This window comes from Miniopterus schreibersii (assembly GCF_964146895.1).
Source record: "Miniopterus schreibersii genome assembly, chromosome: 1".
Classification (NCBI taxonomy): domain Eukaryota; kingdom Metazoa; phylum Chordata; class Mammalia; order Chiroptera; family Miniopteridae; genus Miniopterus; species Miniopterus schreibersii.
In genome coordinates, this window is record NC_138101.1 from 148,164,524 (window position 1) to 148,188,302 (window position 23,779).

Genomic DNA, 23,779 nt, shown 5'->3' on the forward strand with positions numbered 1-23,779 from the left:
GGATAAATTGGTATATAAAATGATAGAGGACTCATTCTCTAGCAAGTTACCAAAGTAACTTAGCATTAAGTTATCTATGTCAAGTAACATATTCCATGAGACCCAAGTATTAGTTCTTGGTTTTATTCAACAGTAGAGCAATAACTGTTTTCACCAAGAAAATGTTCAGCCAGTTGGGTTGGAGAGTGACTTTATTGTTTTTAACCTTTAAAAGACGGCATTTAAAAGACAGCATCATACAAACTCCATATATTTTCCAGGATCAACTGTACAAATAATGGTTTCTTTCCTTTTGCCTGTAAAAAAGAACGTATATGCTTAGGGTTCTGAGTATTTAACCTTTAAAAGACGGCATTTAAATTCCGTCAGCATTTAAATTCGGCCAGTGGGACCCACTCCTTGCCGGGAACTAAAGTTCCCTTTCGTTGGATAAAGATTAACGGATTATTTCTTTATCCCTTCTTTTTTAAATGTTTAAAAAAAATAGAAAGTTTTGTTTCTAAAAGGGAAAAAGTCTAATATAAACTATTATATAAAATAACGCATTTTGTCTTTGTTCCCTTTTAATACTTGTTGATGTGTTCATCTGTTCTTATAAAATTGTAATCAGTGGGCATATAGTTTTATATTATTCTGATTTTTCCCCCACTTACTATTACATCATAGGCTGAGGATTACTGGTCTTCATTATTATCATCTTAATTATTGCATGACATTCCATGAGGCTGATACAATATACTTTTATTTAAATTATTTCTCCATATCTAGAAATTTAACCTGTTTCCAGTTCTTTCATCGTGATAAATAAAGCTGCAAAAAGCATCTTCCTCTATAAGATTCTTTTTTTTTTCTTTTTTACTTTAGATTATTCACTTACGATAAATTATGAGAAGTAAAATTACTGAGTCAAAGGTTAGTATTGTTAATGTGCATGGATGGGAGTGTGTATGTTACACATTGCCAAATTATTGTCTAAATGGTTGTACTAATTTATCCTGCCATGGGCAATATATTGATTTTATCCTAACTTCACAGGCATTAAATATTATCCTTTAAAAAAAAAGAAAAAGCCAGCTAATTTGACCAGTGTGAAGTTGTATCTCGTTGATATAATTTGTATTTCTATGATTAATAAGAAGAAGCCCGATTTCAACAGACTGGCATTAATCCTTTTAGGGACACGTTTTGTAGTGCTTGACACATAGAAAACCCATCTGAAGATTATTACTGGGAAATTGTCATGGCATCTGCATTCTGACCAAAGACTCCTTGGGTTTCTGCAGCGTATCCAGCTTTGACAGCTAATTTCAGTCTTCAGTTAAGAGGAGAGAGCAAAGAAAGCAATATTTCAGGATAGAGAAAAGGCTTGAAAGGATCCAGGAAAGGATTCTTCCCAGAACATGGAATGTATCAATTATCTAGTTGCATTAGAAACCTTCTCCAAACAAAGTGTGTAAGCAGAGCTCAGCAGAGAAACCCATCTCTGCTCTACGTAGTGGCAACTGGGGTGGCTCAAGTGGGGCTGGAGCATCCACTTCTTGGATGGCCCACTCTCATGGGGGGCCCATGGTGTTGCCTGTCAGCTGGGGGCTCAGCTAGGGCTGAGAGCCACAGCCTTCGTTCCTTCCGACACGAGCCTCTTCACGGAGGCTTCTCCACAAGCAGCTCAGGCTTCCTCGTTCTGTGGTAGCTGGGTTCAGCAAGTTGCCCATTTATTAGGTTCTGGGCCCAGAAGGTGACAAATCACGTCCACCATATTCAATTACTCAAGCAGTCGTACCCCAGATTCAAGGGGAAGATATATTTATCTACTTTTTAATGGGAACAATATAAAAATATTTGGAGACTATGTTTTTAAACTACTATAGAGTATATCTAGTCCTTTGAGAGACAGTAAGTTTAGATACGTAGAACACCACGGACTGGGGAGTATTGCAGCACTGACCTCCACCACTGCTTCCCAGAATACTCCAGCAGTGAGCTCTCCATTTACCTAATTCACCTTTCCCACAACAAGGGATTCAGTCTGGTGTCTCTGGGATTGATTTTTCCCCTCCTGGGAACCTAGTGGTTCCTTGCACCCCCAGCCTTCCCAGGCAGCCAGTCTCGGTGCTTTTAACCATCTGTGCCTGGGCTCTTTCCTAGTAAGATAGATATTAGAGGCAGACCTGAGTGGGTGATGCATCTCAAAAAGAATAATGACATTATATGTATTTGGTATATTTTATACAGGCAAAATGCTAACTTCTCATGTGCCGACAGCCGTATTTATGAGACTCTCACCTGATTGCTAAGTGGTTGATTTAGGCGTTTCTATTACTAGTGCCAACAAAAGGAAGTTATTTGAAAGCAGCTTCTTTGTCCAATCTTCCAAAGAATATTCCAAGAGAGAATCTGGAACATAGAAGACGACATTGAAATCACCAGAGGTGGTCTTCAGGAAAGATTTATTATCACAGGGGAGTGGGGGACACAGCAGAGAGAAAACAGAGTGGTGCTAATGATAATACTAACAGCAATGGCCATAATAATAGCTAATATTTATTGCACTTATGCCAGGCACAGTTTTAAAGGGTTTCTGGGTAGTAGGTTTATAAACCTCAAAACAACCCTTTAAAATAAGTCCAGCCTGGCCGGGCGTGGCTCAGCGGTTGAGTGTCGACCTAGGATCCAGGCGATCGGGGTTCAATACCCAGTCAGGGCACATACCCGGGTTGTGGGCTCAATCCCCAATGACTCTCATCATTGATGTTTCTATCTGTCTGTCTGTCTCTCTTCTTTCCTCTCTCTGAAATCAATAAAGATATATTGAAAATAGATAAATTAAATAAAATAAGTCCAATTATTTTCTATTTTTTACAGATGCAAGGTGAAATATTCTTTCCTAGGTCACATAGCTAGTAGATGGTGGAGCCAGAATATCCTTAAACCAAGTTTCCTCCTTGGATTGCACAAGGGTGTTTTTTTCCTCAGGCGTGATGAGAAGACGGCCCATCATCCTATGGTTCCTTTCTTGGATTTCACACATTGACACCCCTTTTTCAGCCATTTCATGGTGTGTGGATTAGACCCTCACCCTTTACTGTTCTCTTTTTGGTCACTGAAGATAGAAAGTAAGGAGTAGACAAGCCTTCCAGAGGAGGAGACTTACCTCGTTACGTGCATCCCACCATGTCCACTCTAAGGAAGGGATTTCAGAGGGAGCCTTTCTTTAACTCGGGAGGACCTAGGAGCCAGGCGAGCCTGGCCTTCCTTCCGCTCTCAGTTTGTTTCCATACAAGACACCTGAGCAAGGAGGTTCCCTGACCTTGGGAGAGGGTTGCTGGTGCGCTCCTGTCCTGTCTTTTCTGGAAACAAGTTAAAGGCTTTGATGTTGGGCCAGAGAGTGCAGGGAAGAGGCCTCTGACCACTTCAAAGGTGGAGGTAGGAGCAAGAGGTGGAAACCAACTCCCAAGACCTATGGAGGCAGGATCTTAGCTCACTTCCCACATATAACACCTCTCTTATTATTTTATTGTTTCACAAAAACTTTATTTATTTGTCTGATACAGTTAGACTAGAAGAAGGGATGTGGGGGAAATAGTGCTGACTGTATCTTAAAATAACACTAAGAAAATCAAGCTACAAATATGACAGTATTTCTGTCTTAATAAATTACAAATACCCCTTTCTCCTTTCCCTTTCTTCTGCATTCCCTTTTTCTGGTGCAGTGATCAAGACCACAGACACTGGAGCTGTGACCCTTAGTTTTGTGACTGAAGGCAGATTTCCTCATCTGAAGATTTGGAGAGATAGCACCAACGTCCTGGGGGGTGCTTATCGCAGTGCCTAGTGCTTGTTTAGCATTCAGCCACGGCTTGTTTGGATCACTTTTGTCTCTACTTCTCCCGTCTCCAGCACGTGCATATTACACATAACTCCAGGTGTGTCGCGTGAAAACAAAAATGAGTATGTTGTTAGGCAAACTGCTCTCTTAGTGGAGCAGGCACAGGAAATATTTCATGTATTGGAGCATGAATGTATATCCACAAATATGTCATAGATCCTGCCTTCCAGGAACTCACGGTCTAATCAGAAAGACAAGCAAGTAGATGGCCAGTGCTACCCACCGTGGTAAACCTAGAGTCCAAATGGATGGAGTGTTGCTGAAAAAGACCAGAGAGAGAGAAAGGGGCTCAAACTGCTGATGGGTCCTAAGGGACAGGTAGGAACTTGCCGATCAGAGAAGCCTCAGAAGGCAGTCCAGGTCCAGAGAACAGCAGGAGGCTGAGCGGGGCCTGAGCCTTGCAGAGTGGCTGCATCCACGGAGATAGGAATGTTAATATTTATTTAGGCCAGAGCATACGCAGTATTAGTATCCTATCCGTGCTGATGCGAACTGCGACTAAATAAAGCACTGATAATAATAATACTACTTCACACTTGTATAGCACCTTTACAATTTACAATGTATTTTTAATTCACATTTTCTCACTTGTCCCTTTATAAACCACGGTGAGGTAGTCAGCAGCCATGCTTTCTTATCTCACCTGCAAAGAGGTGACAGTGAGTGTGTGGGAGGCCACGGAAGCAAGCCCTTGCTGTGGGATCCCTTCCATCCTGTCTGCGGCCTCTGTTTCTTCCTCTCCCTTGGGCGGGTTGGATGCAGAAGACACAGCAAGTAGAGAAGGTGTAACTGACTGACCTGTGATAAAGGTTAGGGCCTGGGGACTTCTGATTCGAGCACCTCTGAAAGCAGTGCCACCCGCACCCATTGGGCTGAGGATTGTGCCTGTGATACCTCTCCTTGAGTTCCCAACACCTTGAAGGTGCTCTGGAGCCTTCGGCGTGTACAACACTAAAGAGGCCGTTCCTTTCTCCCCAGCTTGGTATAGACACAACCACTTGGGGAGAAACCCAAAGGTGCCGCTGTGTATTTTCTCCAAGTCCTTATAGAGTTCTTTGCTTACTCTGGTTGTAACCCCACTTTATCTCTGTATCTTTTATACAAAAAACCCGAACCCTCCGCCTTCCCTGGTTTTATAGTCCTTTTTTATCAAGGAGACACCCGGCTGTAAAAAGGGTAGGCAGTGAAAGGAAAGCCAGCCACACCTTTCCCTCCAAAAGTAATTAAGCTAATTTCTCTCAGTCTTTTCATCAATATTCAGCCTGTTTGTGTGCCTGAAGCAACACTTTTCTATACCTCCCCAAGATATTTTCGGTGACTGGGATAGAATTTGTGTCTCCAGGTCTGACGGATTGGTCATTGTAGGAAGTGGGCCAGAGAATAACACTGGGGCATTGTCAGTCCTATATGTCCATCTCCGTGATTGCAAAATCTGTGGAAGCCGGAGTCTGACTGTGGTCAGATCAGCAGTTATAAGAGGGAACGCCCTCCACACATCCTGCAGCACGATCTCATGGCGGTGTGTGTGACTGCGATCACTCCTGCAGATTGTGTGCGCCCTGTCACTAGCAGCTCGCCATCGGTGGGAAAAGTGCTCTTTGGAGGTTTTTCAACTTTTTTATTGATAAAGTACAGCGTTGCAGTTCATTCAACAAACAACAATTAAAAACCTGTGTACCAACCACTTGAAAAGGAATTTATTTATGACCATTAAGGACACAGTCTCCACACTCAAGGAACTCACAGTGTGGGCTGTGGGAGGGGAGAGGAAGTTGACAAAGTAAGGAAATGTAATATTGTTTGGTACGTGCTCTGATAAAAAATGAGCCCAGATTTTGGTGGCAGAAGGAGGAAAAGATGGAAAAGTCTGGTGGGAAGTGGTTTCTGATTAGGAATTGGCCATGTAACGGAAGAGGAAAGGACCAGAAGGGCATTCCAGGTGGTGGGCACAACACATGCAGAGGCAGAGGGGCGGGAAAAGCCAGTTTGTTGGGGAATTAGGTGGAATTTTATAAAACATGGGGTGCTAAGAAAAGCATCATCCAAATGCTGTCCTCCAGTCCTGCTTGGGCCTCAGATTTGTAAGCTCACTTCTGAATGTCATTGTAGAACCTCGTTTTTGTTTTTGTCTACACAAATCTACTTTGTGCCTCTCTGAAATTAACCTTGGCAGTGACAGAGCAGTGGACCTGGAGACAAATTTTCCAGAAGCCTCTTAACAACCTAACCCCGAGCAGTTCTTTTACTCTTCTTTTGTGCAGTGGAGATTTACTGACCAACTCAGCAAATATTCTCCAAGTAGATACCAGTTACCCAACACCATGGTGGGTGATAAAGATAAAGACAATAGAGCAGACGGTTCGTGAAGCTGACATGAAGTTCAGTAGAGATAATAATTTCTGCCCTAAACCTTTAAGGACAAAAATAGATCAGGCATATTTGCTTTGGAAAGCATAAGATGCTGTAAAAGTGAAAGCTCATTGCCCAATCCCTGGTCTACGGTGACTATCACTGAGACTTGGCAGTCCCTGGTCCACACCCTCACCCACAGAAGTTAATGAAATACCTCCATCAGCTATAAAGTACATTTGGGGAAGCTGTGAAGCCTAGAGGTCCTGGGTGTGTCTGACCCGTGCTTCCCAGAAGAATATCGTGCAATTTAAAGAAGAAATCGGAAGTGATCTGTTGACCTGTGGGAGGGCCTGCACCACTTTACCCCCGGGTCCAAGGAAGCTAGAGTTGTCATGTAGAGGCAGTATTTTCCAAGGCCACATGATTGTGAGGGGGAAAAAATGTACCCTCTTGCATCCCATCTGGGACACCATGAGAATGCCATATCCACATTCATAGGTGCCAGTGGAACCCATTCGGTGTTCAACGCATCAGCCACTTTGCACTACAAAGTCTGTTTGTGGTTACAGATCGGAGGCAGGATCATAGCACTGTCCTGTCTCGGGGTTCAGAGGGAGCCCATATACTCTGTATCCTAGGCAACACCAATGCTATAAGAAAAAAATTAGAAGTGTGAGTTGAGAATCATTTCACTTTTGGTAAAGAGCCTTTTGCAGCCCAGACACCAAACTCAGAATCATAGAACCTCATGACTTGGAGGGGGCCTTAGCGATTGAGATTCTGGCCCAACCTCTCCTTGCATAGATGAGGAAACTGAAGCTGGAGGAGGTGAATTGGCTTTCTCAGGGCCTCTCGGCTTCTCAGAAGCTGAGTCAAGAATAGAATCCAGATTTCTTAACTCCAGATTTATTATCTGCAGGTGTGTTTGCTGTCTGGGAAGAGATTAACATCCCCTGAGGTGATTCATAAAGGGAGGTAGGAATAAATGTAGATAACGGTTTGATGTTTGAAGCATAACTATTTCCAATAATAACACTGGAACCACACCACCCTTCCTCAATGCCTTTAGCCCTGAACAGGCTTCCCTGCACTCCCATGATCACAGAACATGTGCCCGGAATCCTGGTACGCCCCTTAGATAACTCACTCAATCCTCACAGCAACTGTGAGAGAGCTGCTAGTATTATCCCCGGTTTGTAGGGAAACTGAGGTACAAAGCAGTTAACGAGCTTGCTCAATGGCAGGTAAAGAGAAGAAAAGACCAGAAGGGCATTCCAGGTGCTGGACACAGCACATACAAAGGCAGAGAGGCAGGAGAAGCTGGTTTGCTGGGGAATTAGGTGAATCCATACACCCAGAACATGGGGTGCTAAGAGGAGCATTACCCGAACGCTGTCCTCTGGTCCCACTTGGGCCTCAGATTTGTAAGATTGCTTCTGAATGTCACTGTAGAACCTACTTTTTATTTTTATCTCTACAAATCTATTTTGTGGTTCCAGATCCAGAGATAGGATCACAGCTAGTAAGTGGAAAAGCCGGAACTCCCTCCTAGACATTCAGGCTCTGGAGTTCGTGTTTGTGACCGGTACTGCACTGCTCGGCCTTCAGTGAGACTTCACCCCTCACAGGAGGAGGGGCCCAGCATTGCTCACACCCTCTGGGTGTTTAGTCAATCTAGAAAAATCAGCAATTGACACCAGTGCACCTAAACTCCCATTTTGCCTCTGTGCACCCACAGGTTTCAAAAGCTCATTAGATATCAGATATGGACCCTAGACAGAGGTCTATAGGTAAGTCACTGTGAACGGACTCAGGTCCAGTCTGGGCCCTCTGAGAGCTTTCACTGTCCATAAAATTCATAATTCACTTGGGCCACTTACTGTTCTCATTCGTGGTTACAGCTTCATGTTTAGTCCAGGGCCGTGGGCTGAACCTAACTCCTGGGGACCTCATTTCCATTTCCATCAGTAGGACAGAACACCTTTGGGGGAAAAAAGTATATATATGTAATTATAAACCCACAGAGAGCTGTAACAATAGTAGAGTCCCATGTCGTCTTCACCCAGGAAGTACATTTTTAAAAACAAGTCAGCTGAATTTTCTAGAGGAACACGGGTAGTGGTAATGCTTTAGATCCTTTGGGACAATTAGGAATCATCCTCCACATTTCCATAAACAGACAACTGCTACTGTGTTTTCAGATGCAGGGGGCAAATACAAAGGCCATATTTTTGGCAACCGAAAACACAGGACTTGGACCAGGAATTCTTGGCTTTCAAAAGCTGTTAAAAGACCATTTTTCTTTCTCAGAGTTGTTTACCTCTTCTGTGAACCCTTCAACAACTGTTTGAAATCATGACATCACCTGGGAACCTCTGGTGAGGTGATTTGCAGAATATAAACCGTGAAGACATGAGCTCTTTCATAGAGAGCAAATTTCTGTTGTCGGCAGTGATGATAAACATAGACCACTGGACTCTCATGACATCTGGGTTCTGCGCTGGCTTAACCGCTCTGGGATCATAAGTCCCTTCATTTATCTTATTCTGTCCCAGGAATAGTAGCAGTGGCCCACCCTCAGTCCTTCCTTGCCTGGGTATTAGTCCTGTTCTTTGAAAACCTGAAAAGGCATCGTGGAGGCTACTGGAAGCTGTGGCTCCTTAGTGGTGGCATCAGACAAGTCAGTAGAATCAGAACAAACAAGCTCTACTTCTGTCATCCCTGCCCCGAGGGCAGAACCAGGCATGGACCCAGGCCCTATTATCCTGAACAGAATGTCACGCGCACGCCATATGGCAGCCCCAGCAGGTCATCTGGTAGAATAAGCCAATGTTCCAAAGACAGGCTGAGTCCTTTGGCATCTCACTCATCCCTTGGAACCCTGAGCCCTTCCTTTGTCTAGGATGGTTCCTTTCCTGGAGGCCGGAGGGGAGCAGCCCTGCCTGGCTGGGGACGACTGTGGGGAGGAAATAAAGGAAAAGGCTTTCGATTTCTCTTGTTAGCCTAGAGAGCCCTGTGGTCCTCCCTGAAAAAAACGACACACGGTTGTCTCATTTCTGCCATAGCCATCTTCCGCTGTCTTTGTTTTTCTTTTGTGGTTGTACAAGGTTCCTATGTTTTATATTTTCCCAAAGCTAGTCTTCATCTTTATCTCTTAAGAAGTTGATGTGTTTTGTCATCTGCCTGGATAGCAGATTTTCTCTGCTTAGAAACGTGCTCATCCTCTCATTAGTCTCTTGTGTTATTTTCACTTTAAATGAAGACTGCTTCTAGGATGATTTAACTTTAAAATGTTACCTGATTTGAGTAAGGGCGGACAGCCAAAAATTTGTAGGCATGTTGTCACTAGGATTTTGCTTCCCGGAGCCATGGTTCTGATCAGAGGTTAGTTTCTGGGATCTCTGTTCAGTTTGCTTAGAATTTGACAAAGACAGGTTCGGTCTTGTTTTGTGTCCCTTCCTGCCCAGTTCCTTTTAAGTTCAATTCCTCTTTGAATTATTGATATTTGTCCAGAAGCATTGAAAATTCAGACTTAAAGTGAAAGTCTTCAATAAGAGCTGCTTTAATTTTCAGGAAACTCCTTTAAATAGCCAGCCTTCCTCATGCATGTAAAATATAATTAAAATAAGTACAATTGACCCAACTTTTCAGAAAACATTGGTTATAAAAACAAGGCCTTAATAAAGAACACAACCAGCTCTGGACCCCACCATGTGCCCTTTTCTCCTTTCCATGGTATCTACTGCAACTTTTCTTTCTTGTCTCTTCTGTCTGAATCTAGCTGCATAAATAAATAAATAAATAAATCATATAAATGTATTCATACTGGCTTATATTACACTCTAACACTACTTACTTTATAACTGAAAAAAAGGCCATCAGCCAAAGAAAAGAATTTCCCATTGCAGAATCTCCAGCATCAGCCAGCCATTGGGAAGCTGGTTTTTATTTTATTTTTGTTTCTTGGTAGTGGGGAGTCGAGTAGGCTTCCTTTTCTGCCAGTCCCATGTGTCCTGCTCTTTACTCTGAGGAATGGCTCTACTTCCCTTTGTTCTGGGAAAGCTGCAGAATGGGCAGGAATATCAGTGGGAGGTGACAGAAATCACTTACTCCTTTGGCCTGTGTTGACCATCTGTCCTGCATCAAAGAGCACTTTGTTAATGATGGGTCAGTGTGAAAAGAGGCATCTGCTGCTGATTGTAAGAACCTCTTGGTTTTGCAGCACCTGGAAACACATGGACTGGAAGCTACTGAGGATTGTGTGCCAGTGCCGTAGGAAAACAGTGGCAGGCTCAAGACTCTAGGTGTTTGGGGTGATGGTGGAGAGGTCCTCGTGATGTGGCACCGGCTGAGTCTGGTCATGTGTACTACTTCATTTATTTCTTCTTCTGTTCATTAAATACTGACTAAGGACCTCCTAGGTGCCAGCACCTATGCTTGATGCTGGAGATAAAGAGAGTGTGTAAGATGTACTCTCTTCCTCGAGCAGCCCAGTTTGATAGAGCAAATGTGACGATAAGTAGTATCGCTTGGAAGTGATAAGTGCTGTCATGGAAGCATTTACATGGTATCATAGTATGATCAGCCATCCTAGGGAGCAGTACGGCTGAGGAAGAGGGATCTGGGGTAGGAGGAAGAATGGGAAAGGGGAGAAGCCCAGGGATGTTTTGAGCTAGTAAGTAGACAGTTCCCAGGAAGGGCATTTCAGAGAGAACAGTGTGTACAGAAGAGGCTGCTTTGAGATGGGGAAGCAGTGGCAGCTGAGGCAGAAGCTGGCAAGAGTTAGATTGTGGACGACCTTGTAAGTCTTGGAAATGAATTTGGACTTTATCATATAGGTCTTCGGGAACCATGAAACAGTTCTTAGACAGGGAAGTAACATTATACTATTTGCGCTTTGGGAAGATCATTCTGGCGGCTATGGGGGAATGAGGTAGAAGTCTAGGAAAGCAGAAGCCAGTCAGGAGTGGGCTCCAGAACGGTGACGAGAAAGAATCAGCTGGGCGCACTGACAGATTGGAAGGAGGATAATGGAAGGGAGGGGCCTAGGAACACTCCCAGGCTGAAGGCTTAAGCTACTAAGGATATCAAAAATATCAACAGCACTATTAATAATAGCTGTAATTATTGGATCCTTACCAGGCTCAAAGGGGTTGGCTACGTGCTTTACATAGATTATTTAATTGAAAATTCATAACAATATTAGTGCTATAATTATCTTCACTGTAGGCGGGAGAACTTGAGACTTTGAGAAGTAAAGTGACGGACATGTCCAAGGCCCCATGGCTGGTAAGTGATAGTGCTTGAATTTGAACCCAGGCACTCTGAGCTAGAGCCTGTGCTCTGTGGGAAATTTAGCAGGAGGACAAGTCAAGGCAAAGTATCTTAAGTTCCTTTTTGCTGCTTGTGTTTTACTGAGATCAAAATATCGAGTGAATTGGGCAGCTGGATCTGGAACTGAAGGCTGTGGTCTGTGCTGGACATGTGGAATTGGGATTCCTCAGTGAATTGGTGGTAGTAAAGAAAGTGGGTGTAATGTTGGGTGAATCTCAAAAGAGCCAAGAGGGAACCATCAAGAATCACATGTAAGGGTGTGTGTGTTTGGACAACTTTGGGAAGATTGCTGCAAAGGAGCAGCTAGAGAGATGAGATAATTATGAAAGTCAAAGGTGAGGTTTCAAGATCTGATGGAGGGACAAACATAATTAAATTCCTCAGGAAAGTGAAAGAAGATTTAAAATGAGGATTGAGTTGGTTTTGGCAATTAGGTGGTCGATGGGCAAGAGCAGAAGTTGGACTGAAGTGGGTTAAAAAATGTTTTTAAAAGTGAGAAAATGGAGACAATGGGCTCAGACTCGGAGAAGTTGATGAGAGACAGGGAGATAACAGTGGCAACCTCAAAAACAGGAAAATACTATTTGCTATGGGGGCCACTGGAGATGCTGGTATGTAGGTGAAGGAGAAAGAAACTGAGAAGCAGTGGCGGTTACACAGGATGTTTATCCGAGTAGGTTGGGGAAGTAGGATTCTCCCTTCCAGCTCTCAGAAGGAGATCATGGACTCAAAATGAAAAAAAGTATTCTTACACTTTCAATTTACCCACCTTTTATTGTATGAAGAAATTCAAGCCAAAAAAGTGAAGTGACCCATCCATGGTCACACAGCAAGCCCATGACCCCAGATCTGGTACCTGGCCCCTTTCCTCTCCTGCTGCCATTGTCAGTGGGAGAAGAGTCCTGAGATGCTCCTCATGGTTCCGAGTTCGCAGTCCTCCCCAGTGGCTCTCCCTGCTCCCGCAGAATGCACGTCCTTCCAGATTCTGATGTGTCAGCAGGACTTCAGCCCTGTGGAGGAGGAGTCAGAGAGTTGCTGTCATTTCCTCAACATGCTGTTGGTCAAGGCTGTGTGTGGTTAATTACAAAGTGTCATTAACAAAGCAGTGCTGGAAGCCTCTTTGTCTCACCTGAGCACCCACGTTCCCAGAGGGAGGAAGGGTCTCAGAGTTAAGAGTCTTTCAGCCACCTCTTCCTGGTCCAGAGTAAGGGAGGGTATATTTGTTCACACACAGCAGCTGGTCCCCAGGCCTGTGTGCAGAAGAGGGTGGGGTGGGGTAGCAGTAAAGATTCCTTCAGTGAGAGAGCCGATGCTCTCCCAAGAGACCTCACCAGCCGAGTCACCTGGTGAGCCTGGATGCGTGGTCTCTCTCCACACTGATCAGAAGGGCCCTTGCCTCAACTTTGCCTGTGGGTCTTGTGGAACTCGCATGTATCTAGTGGTGGTTCATCATCCCATTTCACTTTCTTATACTCCAAAGGTTATGCTGTCAGCCTGGTTATCATACCATTCTGATTAAATGCTGATGTTGAGCACTGATTGAAATCCATAGCCCTACAGACAACACATGCCTTGAATTTGGACATGTGACCCTCTGTCTTGGTGGGCTCCAAGGAACAGCAATTAAGTCATTTCTCTTTGCTCTTTGTCAATCTACCTAAACCCATTGCTTGCTCCTCTTTTATTTGGTCTCGTGAGATTCTCAGGTGGTGGGCCTGTAAGTCCTTCAACTCCAGGGGCTGTCATTCCATTGACCAAAATGCTAACCGTGTGTCCTGGAATTTCATGGACTATGGAGTGAATGGTGCCCCTCATGCTGCAGAGGGGCAAATAGTTGTACCCCCATTCTCTCTTGTGGTTCATTGCACTCTCAACTAAAAGAATGAACGCTCTCTGAGAGTAGGATGCCCACCTTCCCTGGGTTTACTGCCCTCTTTTGTTGTCGTTTCGTTTGTTTAACAATATTAAGTAAACCTAAATTACACAAGAGTCCAAAATGCTAATCCTGTCCTGAGAGATCCTGCAGGGCTTTGATGATTCAGGGCACGTGACTAGTTCTTTGGTTTATTCCTTTCTCCACAGTTCATTCACAGTTGTCTGAAGTATTGACCACTGTGAGACATGCTTGCCCCACGGGACTGAGAAGAAGCTTCCTTAGGCTCTGAAAAATTAAGAGGACTTAACCAGGCCAAGGACAGGAGAGAAGAACAGCCCAGAAGGAAAGTAGGAGAAAAGGCTTGGTGAAAGTAGGTGGCATGACACATTCCAGGGCCAGAAACAGAGCCAGGGTGCTAGAAGCACAAGTAGAGATGGAGAGATGCTCAAGATAAGCCTGGAGAGGGAGGCAGGACTCAGAGCACGTAAGGCTACATTACAGAGATGTGGGCTTTCTCCTAAGAGTACTAAGAAGTTACTGGAGGATTATGAGATTGTATGATGACGTTTATGTTCTAAAAATGGTAATTCTTGCTTCATCTAGAAAGTGATTGGGAGACAAACCAGGGACAGACAGAAAGATAGGTAAAAGGGCAGAAGACTATGGTATAACAGAAGGGAAGGAAGGCAAGTGTTTTAAAAAGCTGTGGACACTCAGCTTGTGTCTAGAGCTGTTGAGCAATTACTTGAAACTGGACTGCTGCATTTAATTACCTGGAGGCCATCAGTGACTTTATTGAAAGGCGATATTGAGAGAGAAGCTAAACAGAGGAAGTAGAAGAATCAGTAAGAGGTAAGGAAATGACAGCAGCTGAGAATAAAAAAACTGTTTTTCAGTGTCTTTGAATGGAAGGAAAGAACTAGGTGGTAGCTGGAGGAGGACCTGGGCTGAAAGAGACTTGGGAAATTTAAGTGCTGATGTATAGTATTTAATCAATACAAAGGTATAGAATATTTAGGGAGAGAGAAATATCGATGTTTTCTTCTGTTTCAGGAAATACAGAAGAGTTTGGGTTTAAACACATGCAGAGGAGTTGTGGAGTGAAATCTTCTCTTAAAAGAGGAGAAAGGAAAAGCTAGATGAAGGTGCAGATAAGTTGATGTATTTGGTAACTGGAAGGGGGGTGTGGAGGAAGTTTCTATCTATAGCTTTTATTTTCTATGTGAAGTAGCTGGGGGTGGAGGATGGCAGGAAGGAAGATTGCAGTAGAGTAAGGAGAGAGAACTGATTAGGGCCTTGAAGAAAATGGAAGAAATTTAAACTTACTGATTTGGGGAGTGAGCAAATCTAGTAGAGAAACATAGGATCCCCAGAGTTTTAGGAGTGCTAGCTGTAGTTGGTGATCAAGAATTCTGTGATATTACTACCCAATTGCCCCAGAGTGTGGATGTCTTCACTAGTGCTCAGCTGCTCTGGGGCGGGTACAGAAGATGAATAGCCGAGTTCATCCAAGGTAAGAACTTTGCAAGAAAATCTGACACAGAGGCAAAAGATGAGGGAATCCAGAGTATAGGCAAATGTATTATTGAAATGATTGACTATGGACTATTACATGTAAAACTGATAAAGTTGTATGTCAAGATTGGGGAAGACTACTGAATTAGAAGAAGGGAGAGCAGTTAGTAGAACAGAAGGCTCCGATGAGAAGGATAAGCAGTCATGGTAAAAATGATCGGACAAGCAGGTTGGAAAAACAGGAGATGGGGATCAAAGCATTTAATGCTTGATTATATGGTTTCTAAGGTGAAGAAGCTATAGCTGATAACAAGTCCCAGAGTGGAACCATGCGCTGGGCCTACTAAAGTCTTTGAGTTGTCTTTCTTAAAGAAAGTGACTGGGAAGTTATCAGCTAAAAGGAGAGGCAGAACGTCAAGTAAGCAAATATTTTTTCTGTAAGGTCATGGAAGCTCAAGGTCTGGAAGAATCATTGGGAAACTGGGAAGACTTAGCTCCACTTTCAGATCCTGAGGTAGATGGAATATGAGTCTAAACAGCCTCTTTTTGAGAAGTGGCCTCTCCAGAAGAGAGCGAGAGGAGAGCTTTACAAGCAGCAAGGTATCTTTCTGGGTTCTTTGGCCTGGGGATAAAGTAGTAGGTCTACTCCATTTCTGAGTTTTCATTTCCTTTGAACTAAGATAGCTGTTAGGGAGGCAAAGACTATATACCATTTTCTCAATCTGGGATTCATTAATTTCAAATGTGGGCACTGTGCTGTAACAATAAAAAGAACTTGCATTAACCAATCCTATACATTCTCCTGCTTAAAGAATCCCTTTTAGTGTTTCTTTTAGTTTGGGTCAACAAATCTCTCAGTTTTTGTTTGTCTAAGACATCTTTATTTTGCCTTCATTTTTGAAGAATATATTCACTGGTAATAGAATTCTGGAAATTTATTTTCTTTCTGCACTTTAAAAATGTCACTCTTTGGTTTACTGGACTCTGTTGTTTCTATTGATAAGTCAGCTGTAGTATTCTTCTCTGAAGGTAATCTATTTCAACTCTCAACATTTTTTTTGTCATTGTGTTTAGCATCTTGACTATGGTGTGTTTAAATGTGTTTTTCTTTATATTTAGAAGTTCTTAATTTCTTGAATGTGTGACTTACAGTGTTTTGTCAGCTTTGAAAAAGAATGCAGCCATTATCTTGTTAGATATAATTTCCCCTTTCCCTCGCCCCGCCCCCCTCAGGGATTCCGGTATGTTGGATCTTTTCACAAGATCCTTATATGTCTCTTACCCTCTTACCTGTTTTGGGGGGGGTTGTTTTTTGTTTGTTTTTTTTGCTCTCCATGTTTCTGTCTGGTATTTTCTACTAACCCATTTTACAGTTGACAAATCCTCTCTTCAGCCACAAGAAATATGTTGCCAAAAAACATATTTTAAGAAGCTTTGGTTATTGTGCTTTTTAGTTATATAATTTTCATTTAGTTTTTTTAAATAGATTCCATTTCTCTGTTAAATTCTCCGTCTTATCATCTTTTTTCTTGGACAAAATAAACACAGTTGTTTTTTTTTTTATCTATGTTGAATAACTCTAATAGCTGGGCTATTTCTAATGCCTTTTTTTTTCTTTCTTAGTCTTAGTTCTTGGAATGTTTAGTAATGGCTGCTTGAATGTTGTGTGTTTTATTAAAAATTGTAGTCTCTGGATGTTATTTTTCTCTAGAGAAGATTCACTTTATCTTTTCTGCAAGTAGCTAGGGTAGGAGGAGATAACATCTATCTATAGCACTTAGCTTATCAAGTTAGAGTTTTTGTAAGGTTTGGCCTATCACAAGTTTGCCTTTTCTCCTTGGGGTACAGATGGTCAGAGGCCCAAATGAGAGCCTTTAGACATTTACTAGAACTCCTCCTTCTTGGTCGGTCCTAAACTTGAGACTGCCAAACTTCTGGCTTTTCTTCATCTTTATACAGTTTAAGAATTAGCAAATCCCATAATGTGAAATCAAGTGCCGAGTGTGGGGTTCATGTCCTTCCACCGCTCTTTATTAAAGGATCCTGCCACTCAAACTCTGGCGGTCTTGGTAGCTCTGAAACCCCTTTAAGAGCTTTCCTAATTGTAATTTGGCTTTACCATAATATAACAGTCATGATAATATTCACAAAAATTTACTAGAGATTTACTGTGGACTAGGTTCTATGTTAGATGTTTTATATACATTATCTCATTTAATCTTTAGAAGAGCTTATGAGGTAGGAAATGTAATTATTTCTATTTTACACTTGAGGAAACTGAAGCTTAAAGAAGTCAAGTGTACTGAAACAAAGCCAGGAAATAAATGGCACAAGTAAGTTTGAATTCGGAATATTCTAACCCCAAGGTCTGTGTTCTTTTCCAACATTTTGTCCTGCCTCTTAACTGGCCCTCTTTCAACATAACATAGTTTCATGATTTTACTGAGTCCGAGAATTCTGAGATTCTTCCTTAAATAAGGTAAGAGTTATGTAGACCGAGGGGGTTTACATGCAAATAAATCTCCTTCCCCGGTACCTTTCTCTAAAGTATTTCTAGATCCTTCCCTTCCCTGCTCAGCCTTACTTAGATATATATTTTACTTTAAATACTTCCATTTATAATTCCTATGGCAACTCTAAAAGTATTTCTTTTTAAAAATAAGGCTTTATGCAGGGCCAGGAAGCAATTAGTGGCGGGGCTTTATTTTTGGAGGATGAGATTGGTGGGGGCGGGGTCTGAGGAGAAAATGCTTTCTGCCGTGTCAGATGAATGAGTTATAGGAAATGATAACTCAGCCAGCGGCTTGGCACTTGCCAGTGAGTCAGCGCTGAGTCCGTCCTCAGGCTCCATGCCGGAATCCAGCTGGGACAGACACTGTTCCCGGTGAGGCCCGCCCTGCCCTGCTGTCTGGGGCACCCAGGCTCTGCCCACATGACGCAAACTGTTCCGTTACCTGTCCTGGTGGAGAAAGAATCACAGAACCGTCTTCTTGTTTTCACGCAGTTGTTTCTGAATTTCTTTAGGACTGACTGGTGTGTCTTAATTCCGCCCCTGATACCCTGCAGAAACATCCAGAGACTTTACTTCCAGAGAATGAATTTTGGAATTAATGTCCTAACAGAATTTGGTTCTTAGGGCAACATTTTTGTATTTTTATCAGCTTACCAGGGTATTTTTAAGTGGCAAAGCAATGTGGAAAAGCAAGACAGGAAGATGCCGCTTCAGGAGAAGTGGTAGGTTGAAAGAGGTCACTTTGCCATGACTGAAAAGAGGTGCATGTGGCAAGAAGACTAGAACCAAGTCAGCACAGTTGTTGGGTTAGGACGGTAAGAGTGTTGGGTTTTGGTTTTTTTCCTTGCGTTTCCAAGTTTGGTAAGGGCTCAAGCTGTGAAATTTATTCTAAAAATAATGCTTTAGTATTTTAAAATAACTATTCATTTGTGGGGGGAGAATTGGCGAATAGCTTTAATATTTTACGAGATCTTTTTCCCAGACCCTTCTCAGACTCTTAAAGCCGACTTGGTCTTATGCGTGACGTCCAGGAGGGGATGGGTGACGAGGCCCAGCTGCTGAGAACCTGCATATGCCAGGCACTTAGTTCCTTGTCACCGTGTGGAGAAGGTGGCATTATCCACAAACTCGAGAGAAGGAAACTGATGCTCGGAGAGATGAAAGCACTTCTGCTGGGTCAGTCAGCTAGTCGGTGACGGCGCTGCATCCAAGTCAGAGCGCCGGCACAGTCCACACTCTTTCAGCCGAGTACAGAATGACGCTGCCCCAGATCCCGCAACTTACTGCTGGGCTAGCGATCCGTTAAGAAAAATCGTATTGCAATGTTCTCTTGTTTTGTAAAACTGGGATTCTAAAACTCACATAGACTTGGCTTTGACTCTAGTGAAAAAGAGAAATATTGAAAGCATTGCATAGGATGCATGTGCATCTGCGGTTTGACATTAAGAAGATAAAAGGGCCCTCCCTGGTTTGGCTCAGCGGTTAGAGCGTTGACCCTCATTCTGAAGAGTCTCGGGTTCGATTCTGGGCAAGTACCTCCATTGCAGGCTCCATCCCTGGCCCCGGTTTGGGGTATGTGTGGGAGGCGACTAATCGATGTGTCCCTTTCACATCGAAGTTTTTACCTCTCTCTCCCTTCCACTCTCTCTGAAAAGCAATGGAAAAAATGTTCTCAGTTGAGGATTAAAGAAAAAAAGAAGATGAAAGGCATAGGAAGTACCTGGCTGAGTGGTTGGACTCCCCCGGAATGTGAAGCGATTCTTATCCTCTCCCTAAAGTTCTTAGATGTGTGAAGCTGAAGATAATTCTTCATGTGTTACTGTTCAATACAGTAGCTGTAAGTGACAGTTTTGGTTGAGGAAGGGATGGTATTTTTGCAAAGTGGAACATTTATAGTCCCACAAAAATACCCATCCTGTTGGCCCAGCAGGGCCCTAATTTATTTTTTTAATAAAAGGATACCATTTAAAGATTTTTTAAAATTTTGACAGTTAATATTATACAATTAATACTGTAAGCTTTGCCGAGATACTGACATACAACCTACTACACGTATGTAAATGTACAACTTGATAAAACTTAACATATGCATGCACCTGTGAAACACCACTTCAATAAAAATAGTGAATGTATTCATCACCCCAAAAAGATGTTTTGTAATGCTGTACTTTTGAAGACAAAACCCATAATCTAATTTGGTGAAAAGAGCCTGGATGGGGACTCAGGTGATCTGAGTCAGGACTCTAACTCTTTTCCTAAATAGCTCCATGAAATTCAGTGAGTCCCTTAATTTTTCAAGCCCTTAGTTTTCTCATCTGAAAAATAAGGAGGTTCGACTAGATGGTCCCTAAGGCCCCCTATGACTCTAAAGTTCAATAAAGCTAAGAGGACAGGCGTACTTAGGGTATTGGTTTGTGTCCAAATGGTTTTATGTAAAAATGTCGACATCCCCAGTGGTCTGGCGGCAGCTGTGCTGTTTCATCCCTGCCCTGCTTTGCTTGATTGATTGATCGTGAAATCATTTCATTTCTTTTAATTCTCTTTCACCCTGATTCAAGGTCATTCATGTGGCGGCTTTCGTGTTGGTGTTACTAAGCTTGGGGAACTGTTCTACTTAAGAATTTAGGGCCACGGCTTGAGTAACGCTGGGAATTTGGCAATGCCTTAAGCAAAGATCAGATGAGGGGAGACAGGACCATCAGCTCCCCGGGTATTTGCGAGGCAGCCTGGACATCTTATGAGGGGCAGAGGCAGGCTGTACTGAATTGTGTTTCAGGGCTGGGGGCAGGGAAGCAGATTGGAGTTTAATTAAAATTCTAATCCCAACATTGCCCATCTTCTCGCCAATTCAGCAGCCAACATTTCTGTTTGTGGTTCTGGGGATTTTGCTATGATGACATCCATAGTTACCTCAAAAACTCTTGCAGATTTGCCTAAAACTTCCATATGCTCACCAGATGCTGTCATCAGGCCTGGCACACTGCCATCTTCTGCCTGTGTTTTCAGAGATACCTCCTTCACCAGGGCCAGGGCTCCTGGGGGGAGGAGGGCATTGGAGAGAGCTGGTGGTGAAAACTGAGCTGATTACAAATAAGAAAACAGGTTCATCACAGCATAGAGGTCTTTCCAAACAGTTTCTGTTTTCTAGGTAGCTAAGTGGGACTTCTGAGGAGGGGCTGCTCTGACTTGACCTTGGCCCACCATGAGGTTCCTCCTGCTTTGTGCCTACATGCTGCTCCTGATGATTTCCCAGTTGAGGGCAGTCAGCTTTCCTGAAGATGATGAACCCCTTAATATTGTTGACTATCACTGTAAGTAATCTAAAGAACATCCTCCTTTTCTAAGAAGGAAGCTGTTTTGGTTTTGATTTTTCTAAACGTATTCATTTTTAGAAAGAGAGTTTTATGTGCCTTAAAAATGTTTTGCATATTAATGTATCCATAACTGTGTTCAGAGACAATGGGGACAGTTTTGTTGGGTGCTTTTCTGAGACAGCCCATATATAGGTTATATATTTTCAGTTTAAAGAAAAAGACCATTTGCTGACATTTACCGTCTTTTATTCATTTATATTCAAGACCTGAAGAGAGGAATTTAGTTAAAACCCCTCTACAACTAGTATATACAGCTAATCAATGCTGTCTATTGATTCTTTAGCTCCATAATCCTGACTGATGGTTTAGCCCATTTTTACTTGCAGATTCAAGGCAATATCCGGTTTTTAGAGGACGCCCTTCAGGCAATGAATCGCAGCACAGGCTGGACTTTCAGCTGATGTTGAAAATTCGAGACACACTTTATATTGCTGGCAGGTAATTTTCCTCTCGTTGGTTTATTAGATTAAAATTCTTTTCTCTCGTGGTGCTTGCATTAATGTATCTAGTTCATGAAAAACTAATATGTGATTGTGATCAAAAATTGCAAGTAGCCAAAAATATTCACGGAGAAGAGTCAGTGTTGTGTGCCAGGAACAAAATACAGAGCAGCAACCTTCGGCGGTGCTGTTTTATTACCGCCATCAAGAAATCATACGTCCTTCTTTATTCTTAAAGCAGTGGGGGGAAAAAATATTTCTTTATTCTTTTTTAACTTGGAATTATTCGAGCAAATATTAGAAGTATGTCTATGCTAATGCAAGTAGCAGTTTGACCCACGCCTGAAGAGAAGAGCTTGCTTTGCTCCCTGACCACAGTACTGTATAAAAGCTTCTCAAAAATGAAAAAGTCTCCTTTGTTGACTTTGTTGGAGACATAGAAAATCCAAATGATCTCCAAAACACAATAAAGGCAGATCTGTAAAAATAAAATAAGAAGCAGCTTAACAGTTTTATGCATCCACATGCGATGACTTACTGCCTTATTTCCAACAGGGATCAAGTTTATACAGTAAACTTAAATGAAATCCCCAAAACAGAAGTAATACCGAGCAAGGTAAGCTAGTGCAGTTGGCAAATTTGCTTGCATTCCCTCAGAACTTGGATCATGCCCCCCTCCCCTCCCAGAATTTGCACAGTTAAAAATTGAACTTTGGTTTTGCTTCGTTCGTGCAGAAACTGACATGGCGGTCAAGACAACAGGACCGAGAAAACTGTGCCATGAAAGGCAAACATAAAGTAAGTAAAACCGACCGGTGCCTGCTACATTGAGTCTTCCTGTGGTCTTGATCCCACAATGTCAGCAAATGGAATGTCTAATATTAATGTAATTATTACTTTCTTTAGGATGAATGCCACAACTTCATCAAAGTATTTGTTCCAAGAAACGATGAGATGGTTTTCGTATGTGGTACCAATGCATTTAATCCCATGTGTCGATACTATAGGGTAAGTAAATTTTATATGATGTGCTTCTTTTTCATCAATTTTTCTTCCTTCACTCATATGCTGTCAAAGTTGAATTCTTTCTGCTATAACGGAGTAATTTGTTTTATCTCTAATGCGATGGAAGAATAGAGACAGAATTTTTCAAATAGAGTTTCAGTACAAATAAAGCAGTATTGCTTTCAAACAGGTACATTGAACAGATGTGACACCATCTATTTATTTTTCTTTTGTAGTTGAATACCTTAGAGTATGACGGGGAAGAAATTAGTGGCCTGGCACGATGCCCATTTGATGCCAAACAGACCAATGTTGCCCTTTTTGCTGGTAAGATTCTTTAGCATAATGAATATAAATGATTAATGACACTGAAGGTGCAAAAGGAATTCAAAGAAAGAAAAAAAGTTCTTAACTAGGATAGCTACCCCAGTATAGGTGTTTCAAAGCCTAAAAGCTATGAAAAAATTTTCCAAAAAGAATTAAAAGCGAGCGTATTATAATACAGTGTTCTGACACTTGGTTTTGTTCTTAACTAGGCCAGTGACCCTGAATAAGTTGCTTAATGTTTTGATGCTGAGATTCCTCATCTGTAAAACTAGGTAATATTATTGGCCAACCTGTCCTAGGTTGATTATGAGCATCAGGTTTAGCTCTATTTCTCTGTGTAGGGATAACAGGTGAAAGCACTCCAAAGAGCACAACACACTACTTAGGGCAGCACAGTACAGGGTAATTATGGTTATTTTACTCAAATTATAACTTCGGTTTCAGATGGGAAGCTGTACTCTGCCACAGTGGCTGACTTCTTGGCCAGTGACGCTGTTATTTATCGAAGCATGGGCGATGGATCTGCCCTTCGTACAATTAAATATGATTCCAAATGGATAAAAGGTACCTTTGAAGAGCAGTGTTGTGGGACTGCCAAGGGTAGTGGGATGGCCAAGTGGGAACAGGTGCCCTGGGCATCAGGAGATTCCGTGCACGACTTTATATTGTTTATTTACAGCAAATGTAAGCTGCTTTGGTTGTGAACAGGGGCATTGACAAAGAATGAAGAGACCCATAGCCAAGGCAAGAAAGTAGATTCATCTAGGATTTGATCTTAGGTCACTTAAAAAAAAAAAGCCATTTCAGTGTTCCAGTTAGCCAAACTCAATGCACACAGTACTCCTTGCCCACTTTCATCTACTTATCCTGAGAAGGTAACAGTGAAAGTCGATTAGGTCATATCTGCAGAATCATTTTGTTCTTTAGAGTCTAGAAATCAAGATTTTTTTTTTTAATTCTCAGAGTAACAGGTTTTCTTCCCTAGTTAAATAGGTTAATGAAAAATCTGTTGAAACAAAGACCTTTGTTGTGGTTCAGTTCCCGGTAGGCTTTTTACAGCCCATTAGCTGACATTAAAGACACCGCGTTCCCTGGAGCTTCAGCTCACCCATGTCGGGGCTCCAAAAACTCATCGGCGTGTCCAAGTTCCCCTTGGCT

The 23,779-nt window shown here is 42.5% G+C and overlaps 1 protein-coding gene across 12 annotated transcripts in view; it reads left to right on the forward strand.

Moving 5' to 3' along the window:
* The window catches only part of SEMA6D (semaphorin 6D), a 522,867-nt gene that overhangs the window by 487,961 nt on the left and 11,127 nt on the right, over window positions 1-23,779 (forward strand). For 9 of the 12 annotated variants that reach the window (XM_081136895.1, XM_081136888.1, XM_081136894.1 and 6 more), the window contains 7 exons: window positions 20,624-20,786; window positions 21,176-21,287; window positions 21,845-21,905; window positions 22,025-22,087; window positions 22,196-22,297; window positions 22,531-22,621; window positions 23,066-23,185. In XM_081136895.1, coding sequence (XP_080993021.1) covers window positions 20,678-20,786; window positions 21,176-21,287; window positions 21,845-21,905; window positions 22,025-22,087; window positions 22,196-22,297; window positions 22,531-22,621; window positions 23,066-23,185 — 658 coding nt within the window. In that variant the 5' untranslated portion in view covers window positions 20,624-20,677. Of the gene's footprint in view, window positions 1-20,609; window positions 20,787-21,175; window positions 21,288-21,844; window positions 21,906-22,024; window positions 22,088-22,195; window positions 22,298-22,530; window positions 22,622-23,065; window positions 23,186-23,779 lie in introns of all 12 variants that reach the window. The other 3 variants (XM_081136885.1, XM_081136893.1, XM_081136891.1) reach the window with 1 other exon arrangement.